At 38.1% G+C, this 24599-nt stretch overlaps 1 protein-coding gene across 1 annotated transcript in view; it reads right to left on the bottom strand.

The window, feature by feature from the left end:
- The window catches only part of LOC126187970 (voltage-dependent calcium channel subunit alpha-2/delta-3), an 865148-nt gene that overhangs the window by 242751 nt on the left and 597798 nt on the right, over window positions 1–24599 (bottom strand). The window contains exons 11-12 of the mRNA XM_049929356.1: window positions 16162–16242; window positions 3–77 (exon numbers count right to left, since the gene is read on the bottom strand). Of these exons, the coding sequence (XP_049785313.1) occupies window positions 3–77; window positions 16162–16242 (156 nt within the window). The remainder of the gene's footprint in view (window positions 1–2; window positions 78–16161; window positions 16243–24599) is intronic.

The raw sequence follows: 24599 nt of genomic DNA, 5'->3' as shown, positions 1-24599 counted from the left end.
ACCAACGGCCGGAGATCTGGATGGTACAATATATGACCATTGTTGTTAATAATGAAAGAGTAGCCATTGACACCAAGCTGCAAAGAAGAATTTCAGTTATCATTAACTCTTCAGCTGATGTGACTGACAAACAGCGCATTTAAATGCTGTTATTGAAGACATAGTTTATAATATTGTGTAATAACATAAAATTAATTATTCAAGAAAAAAGCACAAAAAATTACATAAGATTAATTCAACATCTCTTTTTTATTTAAAGCAAATAAGGGTAATACGAATCAAAAAAATATTGAATTAATAAAGAAGAATTCTGGCAGGGTAATCTGCATTTCCTTTTTATCAATATTAATAATAAAACTGTAAAACCGCCATGTCTGTCTGAACACATCACTCTAAAACTACCAGATGAATGTTTCATGAAGTTTTCACAGGTAATTTTAGTGTAACTTGGGGCAGCATATAGGGTTTATTTCATCAAAAGCAGATCATGGAAAGAAAAGTTATCATAACTTAAAAGTTTTACGTAACATTTTCTGCTGAGCTTAGTATCTTGGAGGTTAACCATCATGCCATAGTACCCCAAAGAACCAACAGAGGGCTGTGTTACTTTCATAGTATATCAAAGAACCAACAGACAGGCTGTTATTTTTAATTTTGGAAATTTACATCAGTGACAGAATTAGGCACTGCAATCTTATCTTTATGAATACAAACTACCAGGGAATTTACACGGCTAAGATATATGGATTTACTAATTTCACTTTATGTTAAAAACTTGCTTTGCTTCATTTGATAGATTTTGTTTATATTCTTTGCTATGAAAAAAGAACTGAAGAACTGATTAACTTTGCTTTGTGGTTTGGGTGCCCAATCATTACATTTTGATTTCATACTAATATAAATACCTACAAAGCAGTCGAGTCCTACTGAATACACCAGAATGGCTAAGAAACTGATGACTATGTGGTCTCAAGAATCGATGAGACTTTGTATGGTTCAAGAACATCTGGCTTTAACTTGCTCTTTGGAAACACCTTCCAAACATGAAGCACGACATAACTGTGATCAAGACTGTCATGCATTATCTCACTACTAAGAACCCTTCACTCACAGAGGATTAAAGTTACTTCTGTCCAATGTAACATCATAGAAGCAGACATTTTGATGGTAAGTGATGCATGTGAGTGAGTTTTATACCCCAAATTTCACTTATTCCTAACAATTTATTATTCTGCTTTAAATATGTACAACTCCTATGAACTTACGTTATGTCATGACCATAAACAAAGCACAAGATCAGACACTGTGTTTTGTGAGCATGAAAATTAGTGTCAGCTGATTTTTGCACAGCCAGCTCTACATGGCACTCTCCCACCTTAGTGAAGCAAACAAGCTCTTCATTCATGTCACCAATCATACTGCTTTAAACATTTTATACAAGAAAGCTTTTTACCCAATCATACTACTTTAAAAGTCATATACAAATAAGCTTTTTAAGTCAAAAATAAACTCCATGTGTACGAAGTGTCATGTACAGATAAATACCCAAGCAACATTGGTTTCCTCAACTAGTTTTGAAGAGAGAGAGAGAGAGAGAGAGAGAGAGAGAGAGAGAGAGAGAGTTCGTATTCTAGCTCAAGAAACGATTCATCCACAAGTTCACAATTTCTTTCTTTTGATGAATCAATGCTGCTTCTGCTTTTTGTTGAATGGTCCCCTTCACTCCTAAAGTATTTATGATCCACCAGAACTGATGTGGCCATTCCTCGGGACTGCTTCACTTTGTGTATGTACAGCTACCAGAACTGATGTGGCCATTCCTGAGGACTGCTTCACTTTGTGTATGTAGAGCTAAAATTAAATCTAATCTAAGCTTATCAATACATGTGTAAAATATGTATACTATACTTTTTGCTCCGACATATTTCACATCCTTGAAAGTCTCTCTGATTTGAGTCTATGACATAAACAAAGTATCCAGTCTAATCCAAACTCATCCACTGATAATAAGCTTCACTCATTGAACATTATTTTTTTAAAACACCGGTTTCCCTATCTGAAATACAATGTGTCCACAGCCAATATGCTTATACAACTCTCATGGAGTATTTCACAGTAATAATGAAAATATGAGGGCCATTCAGAAAGTAGGGAATATTTTGGCATTAAGAAAAAACTAAGTACAAGAAATACATTTTATTATATACATCTGAAAGAGCGACTGACATACTACTTTTCCACATAGTCACCAAACACATTGAGGCATTTATCATAGCGATGGACAAGCTTCAAAAGACCTTTGTCATAAAATTCTGCCGCCTGAGACTTCAGGCAGTGAGTCATGCCTGCCTGGAGTTCCGCATTGTCATCAAAGTGCTGTGTTGCAAGCCAGTTCTTCATCGTGGAAAACAAGTGGCAGTGGCTTGGTGCGAGATTGGTGCTGTACGGCGGATGAGGGAAAATTTCCCATTTGAATGAATTAAGGAGTTCTTTAGAGCAGTTTGCACTGTTGTACAAAAACAAAATTTTGGACGTCAGCTTTCCTCGGCATTTGTTTTGAACTGCTCTTCTAAGGCTGTGCAAAATTTGACAGTACCAGGCAGAATTTATGGTTGCTCCACATTCGAGGAAATCAATACAAAGCACACCTTGCCTATCCCAAAACACTGTTGCCATCAACTTCCTTGCTGTCAAGGTTTGCAAACATTTTCTTCGTTTTTGGGGGGACCTTGTGTGCCCCCACTCCATGGACTGTAATTTTGTCTCGCAACTGACATGTTTCACCCAAGTCTCATTACCGGTTATTATTCAATCCAGTAATGAATCACCATGTTTGTGGTAGGTCTCCAGAAATGTCAACGTTGCCCCCATTCAATGTTCTTTATGGTGGTCTGTAAGCATTTTAGGCACCCATCGTGCACAAAATTTGTGGTAGCCTAGCTTTTGAGTGACAATCTCAAACAACAATGTCCGTGAAACTTGTGAAAAAGAAAGTGAAAGCTCTATTATTGTGAAGTGACGGTTTATTTCACGAATCATTTCATCAACTTTAGCGACAAGATCGTCAGTCACAATACTCAGGCGTCCACTCTTCTCTTCATCATGAACGTTGGTTTGGCCATTTTTAAACTGAATGCATCATTACCGGATGGAACATTCACTCATTACATTGCTTCCATACACTTCACACAGTTCACAATAAATTTCTGTAGGTTTTAGGTTTTTTACCAACAAAAATCCTAACACAGACCGTACCTAACAATTGGCGAGATTTTCGATTGCAGTGCACATTTCAAATTCGAATATCGAAAAAACCAGACGTGCAGAGATGTTTCCACTGTCACGGATGGATGTCGACTGAGCTGCCGAGCACACATATACCAAAATATATGCGATCGGCACGCACCTAGCAGGGTCAGATGCAAAAGGTTCCCTACTTTCTGAATAGTTCTCGTAAAAGTTTTTCCATGTCAGCTGTTCGAAGACTGATAGGGGTCAAGCAAGGAAATTGACTGTCACAAATCCTCTTCAGTACTGCCCAGAAGCTGTCAGAGCACAGTGTATTTGACACTTGCACTCAATGGCCTAGAACACACTAGCTGGTGATCCTTAAATACTAGTATTTTTGGTTGTTACATGTCTTTTCTGGCAGCTGGGGCAATGATGTGTTATGCTGACAATACCTACAGCAGTGAGCCATCCGGGACAGATTACGAGACTTTGAATTTGAGATAGGGTGATTAACATCTGAGGACAGAGTCATGGGAAATGGACATGTGAAAGATGAGGTGGCAAATATTACAGCAGGTATACCAAGGCATATATTATTTGATGCACAAAGATTAACCAAAGTATGTGACTTGTAGAATTGTTTCGCATTAATCAGAAATAAATTTACTGGTCCAGATGTCAACTTATGCAATTTGTGTGAATACCTACTGTTAGAGTGGATACAAGCAGCACATAGAATAACTTGTAGTTGACCTTTACTTTACTTACAAACAGACTGGTACTGAACCAACATGAATAAAAATGAACTTTGATTAGTGAATTACATCAGTGTCAATGAGAAGGACTTAGGTAGGCATGTTCTGTTGTATGATGATTAATAAGCTAAGTCAATGCGTCTTTTATTGCAGAGGATGCTTGACATAACTAGCTACTAATTTTGTGTTGTAACAATATTATGAAAAGGATATGTGCTATTCACCATAGAATGGAGATGCTGAGTTGCAGATAGGCACAACAAAAAGATGTCAGAAAGTGAGCTCTTGGCCAACAAGGCCTCTGTATGAAATAGAGAACACACGCACGCACACACACACACACACACACACACACACACACACACACACACACACACGCGCGCGTGATTCACACACAAATGACCACTGACCACTCCCACAAGCAGCACTCAACGTCCCCCATCCCTACCCTACTATCCCTCCCAGCCTATTCTTTACCTCCACCATCTGGTTGCCTCTCCCATCACACGCTACTGATCGCACTCTGGCCTCAGCCAGAGCTGTCATGTGTGTGTGAGCTGCATTTGGGTGAATAAATGTATGTGTGTGTGTGTGTGTGTGTGTGTGTGTGTGTGTGTGTGTGTGTGTGTGCGCTCTATTTCTGATGAAGACCTTGTTGGCTGAAAGCTAATTTTCTGACAGTCCTTTTGTTGTGCCTATCTGCAAATCAGCATCTCATCTCAACTGTATGCTGATTAGCAACTATCCTTTTCATAGTATTTGTGGTGTCACTGCCAGACACCACACTTGCTAGGTGGTAGCCTTTAAATCGGCCGTGGTCCGTTAGTATACGTCGGACCTGCATGTCGCCACTATCAGTGATTGCAGACCGAGCGCCGCCACACGGCAGGTTTAGTCTAGAGAGACTCCCTAGCACTCTTCACCAGTTGTACAGACGACTTTGCTAGCGATGGTTCATTGTATACATATGCTCTCATTTGCAGAGACGACAGTTTAGCATAGCCTTCAGCTACGTCATTTGCTACTACCTAGCAAGGCGCCATATTCAGTTACTATAAGTCATATCTTCAAGAATGTCTTCTGAACAGATAATATTGTGACTCATGTACTGTCAAGAGCGACGTTCATCATTAATGGATTAAAGTTAAGTATTAAACTAATTATGTCCGCTTTCTGAATTCTCATTCCTTGTCATGTTCCAGACCTCACGTCAGCATAGTTCTTCCCTCCTCACGCTAGCCTGCATGAGCTAAAACACGTGCATTTCGGACTTCATTCGTAACACAGTGTTGGCTCTTCTGCTAACACAAAATTGGTGACGAGGAGTAAAAAATGATGTTCTTAACTATACTGACATATGTCGTTGCGACTGCCCTGATTTCATTGTGGAATGGCTTCACCACAATCTCCAGATGTACTGTCCGAATTTTATCGCTTACAGAATCAGCAGATGCAGGCATTACTGGATGCCTTGGACAGCTCGTCCAGGGTCAACGTGCAATGCAAAACGATGTGGCAGCCGTCACTCCACTGCTAACACAGCCACCACACGCAGTTGCACCAACCTTCAGACCTTTTGATGCTGCACTGGAAAGCTGGACGGAGTGGTTAAGCCAATTTGGATTCCATCTCGCCGCCTACAGTATTCAAGGTAACAAGCGGCAGCCTTTTCTTTTGTCGTCCATCGGTGTGCAAACCTACCGTGTGTTAGTCAAACTCTGTCCTACGAAGAAATTTTGGCTGCATTAGATGCATATTTCAAACAATCAGTCAATGTAGTTGCGAAACGGTATACCTTCTTTTGTACGAAACATATGGCAGGCCAGATTAATTGGGAGTGGGTTGCAACCTTGCAAGGCCTTACTAGGGATTGTTCTTTTGAGTGTCAATGTGGACTCCCATATTCAGATACTATGGTACGTGATGCAATTGCACAGAACTTTTCTGATGTTCGTATAATGGTACAGATTTTGAAACTAGTCAATCCCTCCCTTCAATAAGTGATGGACATATTGGATCGGCAGGACACACTTGACTTTGCTCAGGAATCATTTGAAACTTTGCCAGCCGTGTGTCAGGTTAACCAGCCTACCGGGCAAGCTGCACGGAGCAGTAAACAGCCCTCGCGCCGCCACACGGCAGGTTTAGTCTAGAGAGACTCCCTAGCACTCGCCCCAGTTGTACAGCCAACTTTGCTAGCGATGGTTCACTGTATACATACGCTCTCATTTGCAGAGACGACAGTTTAGCATAGCCTTTAGCTACGTCATTTGCTACTACCTAGCAAGGCGCCATATTCAGTTACTATGTCTTCTGAACAGACAATATTGTGAATCATGTACCGTCAAGAGCGACGTTCATCATTAATGGATTAAAGTTAAGTATCAAACTAATTATGTCCGCTTTCTGAATTCTCATTCCTTGTCATGTTCCAGACCTCACGTCAGTATAGTTCTTCTCTCCTCACACTAGCCTGCATGAGCTAAAACGTGTGCATTTCGGCCTCCATTTGTAACACGGTGTTGGCTCTTTTGCTAACACAAAAGTATTTTTACATTCCATCCCAGATTTTCCATTATTTAATTTTGTGTTGTATTGTATTTAATTACAGTCACACTGCAAGTTGCTGTCATGCAGTTCCATCCTTAGCCAGGAGTGATGTGTTTGTAAGTTGTCTACCTACAAAAAACCCAGTTGCCTACAAATTAAATGAACTGTAGTATTTTCTGAAAAGTATGAGGAAGTTAAAACTTGTTTAGCTTGAGAACATAGCTCATTGCACTGCTATCGTTGATATGCCATGATAATGATGACTCATACCAGTGCGGTTCATCTTCTTTCTGAAGTAATAATGGTGTTCCCTGGTTCACTTGTAAGTTACTTCTTTCCACATGTGTCAGTAACGATTGTAGTTCACATATATGCTACCCTCCCTGCTGTTGTCTTGCATAGTTCCCAATTATTCAGTTCCTTTCTGGGATTTTTGAATCTGAAGATTGCATCCTGTCAGTCACATTGGGTGCCATTTGTAAGCTCCCTTTCCTTTTCTTGAAATACAACATTAATTTAATTCTGAAGACAATCAGATCTTTCAAAAGGAGACAACTTACGAAAGGTTCATGCCTGGCTAAGGAAGAAAGCCAAGTGCACAGTGCCCACGAGTGCCTGTAATTAACTATAACACAAAATTAATAACTAGAGCTGGGAAGTTCTCTTGACAGTAAAAGATGGTGTCCACCAACTTTGTTTATTAATGTTCTAACAATAAGACACATCTAACTATGCCCTTTTCATTGGCAGTGATATAATTTGCAAATCATAGTCCATTTATTCCAGAGAAGCAATAGTTCATTCGCTTTGGTTCACCCAGCCTGATTATAAGTATTCTAAAGAGCAGCTATAAATTATTCTATATCCTGTTATCAATACGAATAATGGATGTCCACACAAACTGCATAAGTTGACACCTGGCCCCATGATTTATTTCTGCTCAATTCCAAAGATTCTCTAATCCATTTGTAACTAACCTTTGTGTATATAATAATATACCCCTCAATATAACAGCTTTAATACTTTCCACCATCAATTTCACATACTGATTTCCTGTAACTCTGTGCCCAAATGTTAACTCAGCCAATCTCAACTTCTGACTCACACAACCACAGACTGTCTCTCAGGGTTTGCTGCTTCAAGTGTTGTGGGCATGACATGACAATGTCACCTGCCAGAAAAGACCTGTAACAACCAAAAATACTAGAATTTAAGGCTCACCAGCTAGCCACGAGTACAAGTGTCATAGACACTGCACTCTTACAAAGTAAGTCATGAGACCATGAAACGAGGTCATTTTTAATTCCTGATGAGACCAGTGATGTCTATACTGTGCTATATTATAAAAATTAGTGTCTTGGGCACATTACATTGTATTAAAATTGATTACCAGATTCGGCTTTTCAGTCATCATCAGATCTACAAATTTAACAGCAACATATAGGTGTGTAGTCAATTCTGACTACACATGTCTGTGCTAAAATTTTTAGATCTGATGATTGTTGAAAAGCCAAAACTGGTAATCAGTTTTAATGAAATAATTGTCACAAGGAAATCACAATCAAGTTTGAAACCATAAGGCACGATCATCAATGAAGTACAACACTTAGAACTGAAAGCAGATTTATTATTGACACCAACATACAGCCAGAACAGAACTGAACTCCTTGACAGAGAGAGGAGTTACTTATACACAGACTGAATATTCCAGAATGCTGGTATTTACATAGACATCAAATATTCCAGAACATAGAAACATTTCAAATATAAGATAGTTCAAGAAAATTTCAGGAATGATAAATACTATATAACAAATAATTGTTGGTGATCAAGTTTGGACTGGTCAGCCCCCATACACCAACCAGTGAGTGCCAAATGCACGTGTCGTACGTTGTGGCATTGCTCGTCCTCCTGGAGGGACAGTGACCTCCTCACATCCTAATCAAGTTGTTAGTTCTCCTTTACTATTATGAGTATTGAAGGTAGCACCTCCCATTGAAGCTTCATGATCACTGAGTGATTCTTCAATTTCGTTGAACCTCCCATCATCTATCTGCACCTTTGCACTGTAGCAGAACTTCACATGGAGGACATGGATGATGGCTCCACACTTTTGTTTTCTTGATGAAAAGTTGTAATCCTTGACTTCATCTGTGACCTTCAACAAGTGAGGGAGGATATGATATGGCCCAAAGTAGCACTTTAGTAACTTTTCTGATGGTCCTACTTTCTGGACAGGTGTGAAACTTCAAACCAAATCTCTAGAACTGCACCTCACTGGTCAATGCTTGGCACTGAAGTGCTCTCAGATCTTCTCCTAGATGACCACAGCCTGTATGCCAGCCAGCTGTCTTGCTTTATTGGCCGTTGTGATGGGGCATCCTGAGTATCATTCACTTGGAACAGGAACAGTGTATCCATCCTTGTATCGGCCTCTCAAAAGTGGAGCAGAAAAAATGGTGTGGAGCCTTTAGTGTCTTGCTTCGCTGTGTTGTATGCAAATGTCACAATGGGCAGTGCTGTACCCTAATCCCTGTGTTCAACATTAATTACATTGGAACCAAACCTGCCAGCATCTTATTAAATCATTATGTGAAGCTATTTACCTGTGGATGGTAGGCAGTTGTCATTTTGTAGTTTATGTCCCAATGTGTAATTACCTCTTATACTAGTCTCAACCGGAAAACATTCCCACAATCAAAGATCACCACACTGAGTGTTCTGTGCTTCAAAATTATGTCTTCTATAAGGAACTTTGCAATTTCTAGACTTTCAGCAGTTGGCACATCTTTAGAGAGAGCATATCAGGTGAGGTAGTCAGTGCCAACTATTATCCATTGATTCCTACTTGTCGACTTTGGGAACATCACCACCAAGAGGTTGATTCCAATTTGTTCAATGGCACTGCTGCAGATGGGATGGGTTCCAAATGCCTTGGAGGTAACTGGGGCACATGATTCCATCATTGCCAGTGGCAGTGGCAGTCCAATGGATTGGTAGTGCCATGGCCTGTGACGCTTACATTTGATTCAGTCCAGTCTTTATGAATCTCATGTGATCAAATGTTGGAGCATCACAGAAAAACTTCAGGATAGCTGGCTATAGATGAGCTGGGATGAGAAGCATCTGTTTTTCTCCAATGGACTTCTGTTCCTCTCATATAACAAACACTCTGTTAATTAATTAATTAGAATTCTCCCTTGATCAGTTCCTCCTTCTTCAAGGCTTCTAAGGTTTTCAGCAGCGTCATTTAATGCAGCAATGATTGTAGTTTCATCCACACTACCGTTGTTCTACCAAAGGATTCCTTGAAAGACACTCAGAGTCCTTGGGTTTGCGTTCACTTTTGTAGAGTATCATGACGTACTCCTGAAGCCTCAGTGCCCACATTACCAGTCAGTCTGACAAATCCTTCAGGCTTGTGAGCCAGCGGGAAGAATGGTAGTCCATCATAACAGTGAATGGGTTGCCAAATAAACACAAATAGAACTCATTTATGGCCAAAACATCTGCAAGGCATTCTTTCTTGGTTGTAGAGTAGTTCATCTTGGAGAGTACTCTGGAAGAATAAGCTACCACCTTTCCAGCAGCTTCCTGATTCTTAATTAGAACTGCTCCTATTTCAAAACTGATAGCATGGGTGCGAAGTTCTGCCTCAGAATTCTCATCGAACAATACTAGAATTGGAAAAGATGTTGGCACTTACTTAAGAACAAGGACAGCTCTTTCTTGCAACTCATTCCAGGAAAACCTAGCATCTCCCTGCAGTAGCTTTTGCAAGGGACATGCCTTGGTACAGAGGCCCTTTATGAATCATAGCAGTAAAAGCACATTTCAAAAAAACTTCTCACATCATGATTGTGCTGAGGAGTTGGAAACTCTGTGACTGACCTTATTTGCTCTGGATTGTAATGGACCCTCTCACCATTCACAAGGTGCTCCAAGATTTTTATTTCTTGTGTGGTGAGGAAGAACTTAAGCAGACTGAGGCAGAGACCTGCAGTGTGAACATACTTCACCATGGTTGTTTGGGAGCTTAGATATTCTTCAAATGTCTTAATAAAATGACAATATCTCCAGATACCATATAAGCATTGTCCATTTAAGGTAGCAAAGCAGGTTGTCCATGATATGTTCGAAGGTGATTGGGGCGTTACACAATCCAAATAGCAACCTTCAAACTCACAGAGTCCATTACGAGTTATGAGGACTGTCTTTTCCCAAGCAGATTTGCCAACCTCAATTTTCCAAAAGCTTGCCTGCACGTCCATAGATGAGAAATTCTTTGCTCTTTTCAAGCAGTCTAGCATCTCATCAATGCGCAGCAATATATAGAAATATTTTTTTTTTTAGATTCTGTTCAGCCATCAGTAACCAACACAGAAACGCCATGTGTCATCCATGTTCTTCTTAAGAAGCATAGGAAAGAACCAATGACCCTCTGAAGGGTCTGTGATGTTATGTTGCTGCATATTCTTCACTTCCTCGCAGATTATCTGTTGTTAAGGTGATGACAGTGTATATGAGCACTGGCTAATTGGTGTATGATCCCCAGGGTTGACATGGTGTTTTACCATGGGCTGCTTGGTCTGTCTTTCCTTCAGTCCCGATTTGAAAGCATCCAAAAACTGCCAAGGAATGGCTATCACTCAATGACGTTGTTCCTTGGTCAGACCATACCCTACTGGCAGTTCGATAGTGGCTCACTCATTTGCACTGTCAATTGTTGTGTGTGTGTGGAGGGGGGGCGGGGGTATTATCCTCTGTCAATGGCACTAAGCTGCCTTTCCTGGACTGGTACAATTGTCCCTGGGCATATACTCGTTGGGATGAGCTGTGGCTGGTTGTGGCAGTTAGTTATCCAAAGTTATCCTTGACTGTTTACAATGCTTATGATCACTGCTGGCATTCAGATTTCTTTGTGAGCCTATATAGCTTTTTACAATCAACAAATGCTTCACAGTTCAACTGAGCATTTCGATTGATGACTGGAACTCATTTCTTTAATGACGGTAGGATAAAGTCTTCACTGGCAAACAACTGCGCAGACCAGTGTTTGTTATGTGTGCTCATTCGAATAGCTTTGTCAATCTGGAGCTCTGACCTTCCACAGTGTATGACTGCTTGTAATGCCTGTAAGAAGTCCCAACTGAGAATAACAATATGACTACATTCTGTTAAAACGACAAACTCATCAGGTTGCTCACTGATAGTTATTCTTGTAATAACACATGTCACTGCTGTTTGAAGGTATTTCCCATTTGTGATCTTCAGCTCAATCTCTTTTGCATCACAAAACCAGGGTGCAGTGATGGGCTTTGTCCCAAAAGTTGGCTATTATTATCTGCAGTTGCCTGGCATGATAGGACTGTAGTGATGGTTGACATGTTACAGCATAATAATCATCAAACATTTATTTCCTCTCTCTACAGTATCCCAACATACCACTGGTATGAAAACTTAAAGTTGAGTTGTTATTTGTCTTCAAATGTCTGTTTTCTGTGAGATTTTGTACTTAGTGGAGGACCTGGTTGTCCCTGCATTGATCAGATGCTAAGTTGTTTGATGGTTGCACAGTAAGATAAAGTTGGCAGAGTCCTTTCTTCAAGGCATGTTTGACTGGTGGCAGAGATTGGTGTCACAGATCAATACATCTCTTCTTTACAGTCTGAATTATCTCCTGACACGTTGGTTCAACATTCATGGCTGCTATTTCTTGTGTATTCAGTCTGGTGTTTCTGACTGTCATACATGGCTGTATCTCTTCCCTTACTATCTGATGTATGAGGGAGACAAGCTCATGGTGACCTTCCACAACTGCCACAGGGATCATATTTGGCAGCTGGTCTTCATCCATCTCTTTCTGTTGCATTTCCTTTACTCAATGGCATCAATGATGAATTACTCTGTTGTTGTGACTTTCTTTGCCAGAAGAGCCTGATACATGTCTTCTATGATGCCCTTCATTATGTGTGAGATTTTATTGATGTCTGTCACATTCAGATTTATAAGGCAGCACCAGGCCAATGTACAAGGGTTGGAACTTTAATAGTGACAACTATTTATTTACAGCTCATACAAAATAGATATGTGTTCCAAAAATGAACACCATAGAGACAGAAGTGATGACACTTTCTGCAGGAACTGACCATCATTTTGGAGGACAATGTTCAAGCACGTTTGACTGATGGGGCTGCTAAGTGTGATACCACCTACTGCACTCCCCTGACTTAAGCCCTCATGAGTTCAACATGATTTCTAAACTAAAGAAACACTTCAGGCATTCGCTTCAGAACTGCTACAAATTTGTCGGGCAATAGACCATGCCGCTCGAACTGTCAACGCAACTGGCACTGCTAAGAGTATCCTACGACTTCCACATCGCTGGCAGCGGGTTATACACAAAGATGGTGACTACTTTGAAGGTCAATAAAACTTTGAAACATGTATCTATTTTGTACGAGCAGTAAGTAAATAGTTGCCATTGTGAAAGTTCCAACCCTCATATTCTTATGTAAATCACACTTCTGCTAAGCAACTTGCTACTGTCACCTAACATTTTCTTCAGTTCAACCTGGAATTTTCCCCAGCTATTGAGTTTCTCTTTATTAATATTAAATCACTGCTGAGCTATGCCATCCAATAAAAGTACACATTTGCCAAAAACATGATGTCACACACTTGTTGTATTTGGTGAGTCGGTCAAATCTTCTCAGCCATTTTGCCAGGTCCTGACTAGTGTCTCTGGAAAACACTGATGGATGTATTGGAATCCATCTGTACCCTGAATATACGGAGCTTACAACAACGTACTGCTTGTATTACGCTTCATCCCCATGCGTAGGTGGCAGTTTTTATGTTGTCTAGTTGGAGCCATCGTGGTGTAGATGTTTTGAAGCACATGGCATCTCCACCAAACAATTTCATGTCAAAAAGATAAAGAAGTCCGAATCCAAAGGCAGGGCCATTAATGCAGTACAACACTTAAAACTGGAACCATGTATATCACTGACACCAGTGCACAGTCACAACAGAATTGAACTCCTGGGCAGTGATTGCAGTCATTTACACAAACACAGAATATTCCAGAATGCTGTTATTTATGCACACATTAAATACTTCAGAATATATGAAAAATTTAAAAATCAGATATTTCAAGAACATTCTAGAAAAAGTAAACACCAGTTAACAAATAAATGCTGGTGGTTAGGTTTGAATTGGTGACCCATAGCAAGCCAACCAGTGATGGTAACCACAATGCCACACTGTGAGCACCCTTGCTTGTGGCAGTATTCAGTGACCATGACATTGCATGTTAGTATTTAAATCTTGCAAACTTGGGAAGCAGCTCTGAGAGCTGAAGCAATAAAAGGAATACGCTTTCGGAGAATAGGAATAAATCTATCATTTAATTTTTAGCCTTTACTGATAAATTTACTCATAACTAAGATAATATGCAAAAGATGGTGGATAATCACTGTTGTTGAAACTGTAAAAAGTCAAGGGACATAGAATATAAACATCAGAGAGAAAGATAAAACATAACTGAAGACTTACATCTTGGTAAAACTATGATCACTGCCGTTATAATGAAAGAAAACAGCCACTTGGTAAAATTAATTTTGCAGTACTGCACCTGAATATGATCTGCTCGTCAAATGAAAACTAGTAATAAAAAAATAAATATAGATATCTATATCATATTTCCTGTCAGAAAGAGGCATAAAAAACAACATGGAGCTGTTAAGTGAGTGGAAAAGTTCAAGTAACTGGCCAGGCAGAGATTCTGAAATCAGATACCGGATAGTAAGGCTTACCCTGGAACAGATACAGACTCAGCTCACAATCTGGTAGTGATGAAGAGAGGCCAACAGAAGTCTACTAATATCAAACCTAGGTCTTAATTTGAGGTATAAATTTCTATGAATGTATGTTTGGAGTACAGCATTGTGTGGGAGTGAAACATGGACTGTGGAAAAACCAGAACGTAAGAGAATCAAAGCATTTGAGATGTGATGCTACAGAAGAATGTTGAAAAACTTAGGTGGACCGATAAGGTATGCAATGAGGAGTTTCACCACAGAATCGGTGATGAAAGGAACACATGGAAAGTACTGACAGGAAGAACAGACAGCATGGTAGGACATCTGGTAAAGCTCAAGGAATAACTTTCATGGTACTAGATGGAGCTATAGTGGGTAAAAACTGTAGAAGAAGACAGTTGCATGTGCCATTCTGAGGTGAAAAGATTGGTACACGAGAGGAATTTGTGGCAGGCCACATCAAACCATTCAGAAGACTGATGACTAAAGAAAGTCAAACCAACAGGATTAAATGGTTCCAAGTCTTTTATGCTGCAAAGAAGAAAACAGAATAACAAGTACTTGTGAAAAAACAATGAAGGATATTGAGAAAAATGTTGGTATTGCAGTAAACTGCAAATGAAACATGGAACAAATTAAGATTTACAAAAATGTATCAAAAAGATTGCACATAAAACATGAAAATTTATGTTCAAAATATCTGGGTATAATCTGGGAACAGACAAAAATAGATTTACCAAAAAGATTTTTCATTTCATTTTCAGATTGAGAATGACCACCAAATTAGTGGGGGAGGACAAGAAGGACACAGAAGAGATTGGTATACACCACAGGTAATATACAATAGTGATGAGCAAAGGAACTGCATTAAGATTTCAATATCAAAACACAAACCACCTATAATTAGAGCCAGAGTTTTATTAACTGAACAGCAGAAGAAGACAAGAAGTGAAAGAATGCAAAAGTTCTGGGAAGAGAAAAAGAGACGCAAAAGTAATGAATTATCTGTGATTCACAAACGGCCAAATTCAATGATGAAGTAAAAAACCTAAGCACTCTGCAAAAAGCAGTAAATATTTCTAAGTACAAATGTAACTAATTCATGTCCATTATATACGACTTGACTAAATGCAATACTTTGTAAATTTACATGATCAGCACAATGGAACAAACTTTTGAGTGTTACCACACAAATGTTCCATCTAATCACCTGATTCTAACAATGCTTGTAACTATTGTAAGAATTAGTCTACATGTCTTACAAACAATTATGAATGATTCTTATTGCATTCTACATCCTACTGATGTATTTGCAGTATGGTTCTAAGAATCTTAAAATAAAGTATGCTTACATTTTAACTTTTATTAAACATTTCCTGAATTTCAAATTTTCTAGTTTTCCTGCTTATGTGATTATTATGTAGTTCAAAAACATTAACTTAAATTTCAAACAATGGAAAAATCCAGGATGGATAATGACAGTATTATGGAAAGGATAGATTGCTCTTCATTATTTAGTGAAAATGTTGAGTCACAGACAGGCACAACAAAAAGATTGCTGAACAAGTAAGCTTTCAGCCACAAGACCTTCACCTGAATTAGACAACACACACACACACACACATACACACATACACACACACACACACACACACACACACACATGCATGCCTATGTGCATAGTCATACAGACACAACTCACACACACATGATCATTGTCTCTGGCTGCTGAGAACAGACTCACTTAACTTAAATTTCACTACACAGCACTTTTGAAAAACAGTTTGCAAATGATCACTAACCTTATATGGCTGCACCAGTTTCTTAATTTGTTCTACAGGAACATCTGTGCCTACCACACCTAGTAAATTGGCCACTCTTTCCTGAAAATACAAAGTATTCTTCTCTTACTTTCATTTCATAGAGGAGAATTTACAAACTTAAAACAATAAATGTGATATTCTAAATCATCTGCAAAGTTTGGGAAACTCTTCTCCTAGCATCTGCCTGTACATCAATGTCTGAAATACAGCGTGATTCACAATTCCTATTACAGTCTTCTGAAAAGGAACACATGACTTGAAATGTACTGTTTGGATATAAAATAAGTTTCAAGATCAGATCACTTTCAAATCTCCCATTTCATGGTGCACCCCAAAACTGAGCAGAGGGTGCCATCATTAGTTCTTTTGGTAATTATGACATCACATACCACTTTCATCTGGCTTCAAAACAGCTGCAAGAAACTAGTACATTTGCAAATAGGTGGGTCAACTGTGTTGTTCCATGGATGTACTGCACTCTCAAGTTTGAAGAGGATGTCATTTGGCACACAGAACAGGACCTGATGAAGAGTACTCAAAATGTTGCCCACATGATGGGATCCTGTACAGCACACAGAGAGCACAGTTCCCGCTGTGTGCATACCATGAAGCAGGAGGTCTGAAAGTGATCCAATCTTACATCCAAACATACATTTCCAGACATTTACTTTCTGTTAAGTCATTTATAACTCCTAGAAGCCTATAGTATTAATTGCGAAACGCTCTGTGTAACTTCTCAAACAATGTAGACAGCTATATCTACAATTTTTAAGAAATCGGTTCAGTAAACAAATTTATTAAAAAACCACAGGTATCTTCAATTCTCATACATGGAAACTTGCAGCAATTCTGAAAATATTAATAAAAACATAGCCTTGATGAATTGTTTCATAATCAAAAGCTTTCATGTGATCTTCCTTGCTGCTATCAAATTGCTGACTGCTGTATAGAGGCACTATTTTGATATGGCAACAAGTGTTGGTCATGACAATATCATTAATATTTCTGATCCTTTTCCATACAAGGCCACATTTCCTTCCCTTGTTGGCAGCATGTATTCCATTATGTGGTTTGGTCACAAAATAAACAAGCCAGTTTCTGAAAAGGTGGAACTTCAAGTCCATCTGCCCCTCCCCCAAAGATAACTTATCAGCATTTGCAAATAGTTTAGATGCAATGAGCTTGATGTTGTGAGCATGTGTTGTGTTTTCACCTTCATTGTCATAGAAAATCAGCAGTGACTGAATACACACTAGAATACTTCCATAAAGATAAGTTTGAGGGTACAACCATTTTACAATGAATGATCATTTTTTTGGAACATAGGAACAAACGAAAGCAATAAAAATAAAAATGTGTAATAATACTCACAACTGAGATGTTATCACAAAAATAAACAAACTATGGGACACAGCTATGACAATGTTCAAAAAGGCATGACAGACAACTGATCGAAACATGAGCACATATGGTAATGGCTTGGGAAAAATGTTATGTCTATGATAATAGTACTAGAGATGAAGCTGAGGAAGGAAATTAGCCATGTCCTTTTAAATCAAATCGTCCTGGTATTTCATAAAATTTCTTCCACTTCAGTGTGAAGTGTAATCCTACCATCACATCATTCTGGACAGCTGGTACAAATTTATTAAAGGGTCTGCAAGCTCATCCGATTTAGTGCACGAGTCAGTCTAGCACAGAGACATTTTATGTTTTTTAATATGTTGGAAAAGGAAAAGGTCTCTGTGGGTTCATCCAATACAACATGTGTTTGAGTCTATCACAGAACCATTTCATGGTTTTTTGTTTGTTGTAAGAGGAAAATTTTAATGTAATCTGAAGCTGCCCCACGAAGGCAAAATGCACTGTTCATAAAAGAATAAGTTGCAACCAAGACTGTTTTCAAATCAAATATTCTACATATGGTTGCTGCACCAGACAGCATAATGGAGTGCAAGAAATTTTATGAGAAACAGTCATGTCAGGCAAACGAATTTATGGCCAGATCGTAAAAAACAAAATTTAAAATTATACAGGCATTGATGAACGTCAGATTCAACAAGCAACGTTTGTTTGATAAATCAAATATCAAACATTCTGCTATTTGCCTTAAGCAATTTAGGAAACCATGGAAGACCTGTATATTGATGGATGGGTGGGTGAGTATTTGAACTGTCATCCTACCAAATTTGAGTCTAACCACTCCGCAGGGATTGCATTGTGACATCTTAAACATCCTTTTGACTATTAGCTGGGATTTTTATAAGTTTGGTAGCTATAAACTGAAACAGAAAATAGCAAGGAAATACTATGTAGAAAGCTCATGCATTATAAATAACTTGCAATGTCTTGAAACCCACAAATAATTTTTAAGAGATAGTTCAGCTAGCTTTATGAGCAATGTAGTTAATTTATCCTGCCCAGAAACACTGTCACAAGTAAGAAGCACCAATGCTTGGAATGTGTTATCCTCAACCCTGATCTTAAACTATGAAAAGTAGTTCCTAAATAAGTTTGTTACAATCCAACCTCATGGAACAGCAAAATCAAACCCCTAAATCTCAAAGTACGTAACACAATAAAAATCATTCAAAAATGAAAATCTTAAAAGATCATTAAAAATTTCAGTGTAACAAGACATAGTTAACAGTGTGCCTTTCAAGAGTTTGTAAAAAATAAAAACAGAACAGTAATGAGATGAAAATCGTATTTGTCAGTTACAGAATATTAATATGGTAACTGAACCAGTAAAAAGTCATAGAAGTAAATATTTTTGGACATATAACATTACTGAACATTACAAGTAGCAAACCATTCAAGTGACTGTTGCACAGGGATAGTTTAACAAAGAATGCTACATGTTAAAGCTAACCGACAGATGAGTGTAAATGAAACATCCACATCCAACAGTTCTACAAAGAAAGGCAACAAAATAAATACTCTGGATACATAAGATCTGCAGTACTCTGTTTTTCTACCAAGTGAAAGGGTGTTGCCCTAGAATCTGAAAATTTCTGGAAGTTATACTGAAGCCTTCTTAAAAAGAGGATGAATTATATAATAGAGTTCTGCCTGCTCCGATCTCCTGGTCAAAACCACACTTTTTGGAGGTGATAGAATCAGAGTAGACACCTTTGTTTACTGTCACTGAATGTACCTCAAGTATGTAATATCCTAGTGTAATGGAAACAGGCTAAGAATTAATGAAACCTAAATTAATATGCTACAAATATAACAAAACACTCACACTGAGTAAAGTTTTCAAAATTTAAGTGAGTATTTTGACTTATTTGATAACAACTCCTTCACTTTTTACTGAGTTTGACAACACATGAATTTTGAAATCTTGTTGATGAAGTGACTGATTTGTAACAGAATTAAGAGAAAGTTTAACAGACTGAAGTTTTTCTATAGCAAACCTGCTAGGTGTGCAAATGAAGGATATCCACATATTGATATGTGTAACACTGCACATGTCCAGCAAGTACATCTGCAGTGGAAACATGGCCAATATCACAGCCCAGTCACATGAGCTCCCATAGCGGGCAAATATAAGGCTGCCTTGTGGTGGTCTCTCTTCAATCTGCTGTTCTCCGACTCATCTATACCTGTGGACTCTGATCTGCATGGAACTTTTATTTTGAAATGTATGTTTATCAGCTAGGTAGTGCAATTACTGTTTTATGACACAGAAGAGTTACAGACATTGGCTGCAAGTGGGAAAATTAAAAATTTGTGTTGGACCAGTAGGCATGCTAGAGTAGTCTGTGTAATTGCAATGACCACTGTGTCAGCTGCTTTAGTGGTTAGAGTATCTGCCTAGTCAACAGGAGACCTGGGTTTGAATCTTGGCCCAGCACAAATTTTCAATTTTCCCCATTGATTTCAGTCAATGACCACTTGCAGCCAATGGCTGTAATTCCTCTGTGTCATAATTAATAATGGATGCTGGATCAAAATCTTTCTTAGTGTTTTGTTCATGGACTAACATATACTTGTAATTTGTTGTTACAGAAGTTCCTCATGTTCAATAAATGTTGTTGGCCCTAATTGAGGGTGTAAATGTCAAGTTGCTGTTAAATGTAGTCCACCATCTGAGATGACATGTAATTGAGGAACATTTTGCTTTAGTGTGCTAAGAGTGTTATGCCAGCTGGATTCTGTATATATTTACAATTTGCATGTTTGTATCATATCAAATTCAAAAGTGGGATATACATTCCAAATGTAAGCAAAAACATTACGCTAATAATATTAAAGTCACATTATCATCAACCAGAACAGTAACAGATGTACAAATTGAAATTGAAACAAGAAAAATTAACAGCTCATTAGTAGTTTATAAAACTCTTTCAGCGAAATAAAGACAAGAAGCAGTGAAAGTAAAAGATATATGCTGAGGTTCTGAAGTCAAGGAAAAGTTACTCCCAAGCTTGGTTGTGCCTCTCCTGTGCTATGAATTTAGTGGAAGTGCTTCTTTATCTGTATAGATTTATTCTTACACTATCTTGCAAGTATTGATCTATTTGTGGAATTTGATGAAACACAAGGTTTTATGGTTGGTTTTGAGTATTGCTTTGTAAACGTCAATTTCTTTTTAATCATCGTATGTAGACAAGTCCATAATATACTGCTTATGGTTACTTTGATGGTAAAAATATAATTGGTACAGAATGGATCAAATAAGTTTATTTGTGTATTTATTTGTCTATCTTTATTCATCCAAGGATGTAGGATTTGTGAAGGTAATAAAATGGTCACTGAGTAGGCCAAAATATAATACACAGCATACATAACATGCTTTAAGAGGGTAGGAAAGGTGTTTGGCCATGGCCTAGATAAAGTAGATTAAGGAACCATCCCAGCATTTGCCTTAGTGATCCAGGGAAACCATGAAAAACTGAAAATCAGGATGGCCATACTATTACAGTTTGTCACTTGTAGATATTGGAAGAATATGTTGTGGTGACTTAGTCACTTTGATCAGGACAAATGCGCACCAGTGCAAAAGTGTGTTATCTTTGAAAAAAAATGTTACCATAAATAATTTTAAAAAAGAATGTTCAAAATATACGAGCAAAACTTAGAAACTGAATGAATGTATATTCAGTTTGTATTTTGTGAGTGCACAAATGGTTCAAATGGCTCTGAGCACTATGCGACTAAACTTCTGAGGTCATCAGTCACCTAGAACTTAGAACTAATTAAACCTAACTAACCTAAGAACATCACACACATCATGCCCGAGGCAGGATTCAAACCTGCAACTGTAGCGGTCACTCGGCTCCAGACTGTAGCGCCTAGAACCGCACGGCCACTCCAGCCGGCGTGAGTGCACAAAAGATTGATAGAAATAAACTTAAAGCAGGAAAAGTGAGCCACTGCTGGAGCAAAATATGTAGAAATTCCCACAGGAAAATTATTTCTCCAGACAGTATCTGGGGTGAGAACTCTTCATATCCCTTCCTATCTTCTTTGCATAGATAAAACTGGCAGAATGTGTACCAGTACCAAAGTGTGAAATACCAACTCTTGAAGCTTTTCTGAAGACTTTCTGCTGTTATGTAGTATTCTTCCCTGCACAAACTAAAAGTGTATGTAACACTAGGAAATTCTTTAAATGGATCACCATACGTGGGAAAAATGAAGACTTGGAAATAATTCATAATAAAATAAATAGAATGTCATCTGCTACACTCAACAAAATCACATTATTTGTTCTTCCATTCTTTTAGCAAAACAACACCACTTCCAATGTGACAGAAACGCAGCTCTATAAAATAACATGACAACGCATTCCTACACTCACAAAAGCTTTAATAAAGATGGCAACAGCTATCAAAGCCTATGCCTGCACAATTTATGCAAGATTTTCAGAAATGTGATGACTGTAAATGATGAAATTATCATCAACATGCAGATATATTTATTTATTTATTTTCTTTTTGCTGGAAAAAACTGGAGCTGAGATAAAAAATAATTCATAATAAAACAAATAAAGAGTCATCTGCTATGCAAGACAAAAGTCCATTATTTATTCTCTATACTTTCAGCAAGTTTATTAGTAAACCTGTTATAAACTTGTACATAATGCTTATATATGCCCCTTGGCACCAGGCTGTTGGTGTGCTATGCTCTGAATAGCCCATCAATGGTAAACGTATGGGGTAGCCAACAGAAGCTGCTTATGGTGGACCACATGACTTGTGCACATGGCATGGTATGCATCGCACCATTTACTGGAGTCCTCCACTTTATAAGTGCAGTGCAGCAGGCACTAACTCTCATACTGTGTTATTACTTATTGTCAGCAGCTGCTTGTATCAGTACCAATATCAGTGTCTCCTGTTCGGTAGTTTTCAGCATTTTTGGAACAAGTGATGCATCAACTACTGCTTTGTTGTTTGGAACACATGACTTTTGCACACAGCACAGCATCTGCTATGCAATCTACAGGAGCCATACTCTTTATAAGAATAGTGCAACAGGCACTCACACTCATATTGTGTTCATACTTATTGTGAGCAACTGCATGTATCAACAGCTGGATTATTTCTATATTTGTGTCTATGTTATCAACTATTGTTCACTTATATGTGGAAGAAGAATGATTTCTGGTTTCCTGCAGCAATGCTGTTCTCTGTGTCTTACCGTACGATACAAAACAACTGTCTCATATAAACAAATTCCTCATTCCTGAAATGGCACATTTGCAACTAATTTCAAAACTGCAGTCATACTAATACATAAAAATGTTGATAAAGAAGTTACTAGCAACTCCAATCACTAGCTGAATTTAGTAAAATACCAGTGACCAGCAGACCGCACTCATTTCTGAAGAAAGCAAACATGTTAAAATAATACATAGGTGTGGGGCTGGATTTCAGAACTGGACACTGATTGTTTGACCAGGCCATTTTATCATCAATTATAGAGGGAGAAAATGAAATAATAAAAATGTCATCTACTCAGTTTGACTTCCAAGGTGAAAAAACTACAGTTGATGCAATACTTGAAATGATAGATTTCAATCTAAATGTTTTTTTTTTTTTTTTTAAATCATCCAGTCATAGCTATTTTTCTTGGTTTCATTAAGGCCTCTAACATGGTAAAACACAGTGTCCTGCTTGCAAAACATTTATACATATGGAACAAGGGGAATTGCTCATAACTGATTTAAAAGTTACCTTGAAAATCAAGAACTGTATGGAGAAATTCAGCACATTCTTACACACTACTCATAAAAACCTGGGGTCTCTGAGGGCTCAGTCTTTGGCCTTGCTTATTTTTGCTTAACATAAATGAGATCCACCTTAGTTTACCCACCAGCAGAAGACCTTCTGTTGCTGCTGATTGTTGTATATGATGCAGAAGAACCTCTACTGTTTTTCCGTAAATATAAGTACTGCCCAACTAAATACATTTTTCTGAGTAAAACAGACTGTTTCTTAATGCAATCACTAAGTGATAATGAACTTGAATTTTTCAATGAAATTAAAAGCTTGAGCATTTCCTTCACTGATTTACATATCCGAAAAAGTCAATTAAAAAACCACAACTGAGTATGATAAAATTCCTCATATGTCTGAAAATTTATAATTGTTTCTCTCTTTCTTCATAATTTTTGTATAGTTAATAATACACAGCAGTAATCTGCAAGTGATTCCTTTGGTTGACAGAGAGATCACAGACCTTTCTAAAATGGTATCATGGAATGAGAACTGGAAATATTCTTACAAATGTATTATGTGAGATGGCCAAAGAAATGACCATGAAAATGAGGCTGGAGATTCCAGTGCATAAATTAATGGCTGGATCGGTTGGAAATAATAACAATCTCTCTTACCAAAATTTAAATGGATAAAATGAAACTGTGGAAATGGAAAAGATGTAAGAAGCAAACCTTGATATTTTTCCTGTTGCTGAAAAATAGTATTTTTGGAGTGCACCCAGTCACCATTAACTACAAAAAATGATATTTCATCTGTGAACCTGCAAGACATCTTCAAGTGAGCACTGAAAAATGTCATCAGCTACCAACCTTGCACAATTTGTTATTACTCAGTATGTATTTTGCCCATGTGATATGATTGTAATTAGAAGACTGACAATGGACAGTGCCCTCAACAGTGAGAGTGCAAAACTCAGCTACTTGGTGAACTGCCACTCAATGTGTTGCAGACTTTGCTATGGCGAAAAACGAGTGCAGTGTTCGATGCAACATTGTTCCATAACACAACATATTCTCCATAGAGAAGGGCTGCATTATGAAGTTTCTGAGAGGATCTAAAGATAGTGATACTCAAGACTGACAATGGTAATGTGGCAGTACTGTTACCCCACAGTTTTTAAGTCAATAATATGTATGGTTTATAATTAAATGACAATGCCTATCGGAAGATCAAGTGTGACCTTAA

Source organism: Schistocerca cancellata, chromosome 5 (assembly GCF_023864275.1).
Source record: "Schistocerca cancellata isolate TAMUIC-IGC-003103 chromosome 5, iqSchCanc2.1, whole genome shotgun sequence".
NCBI classification, from domain to species: domain Eukaryota; kingdom Metazoa; phylum Arthropoda; class Insecta; order Orthoptera; family Acrididae; genus Schistocerca; species Schistocerca cancellata.
The sequence above is the reverse complement of the archived record's forward strand: the minus strand, read 5'-3'. Positions and strand labels throughout refer to the sequence as shown.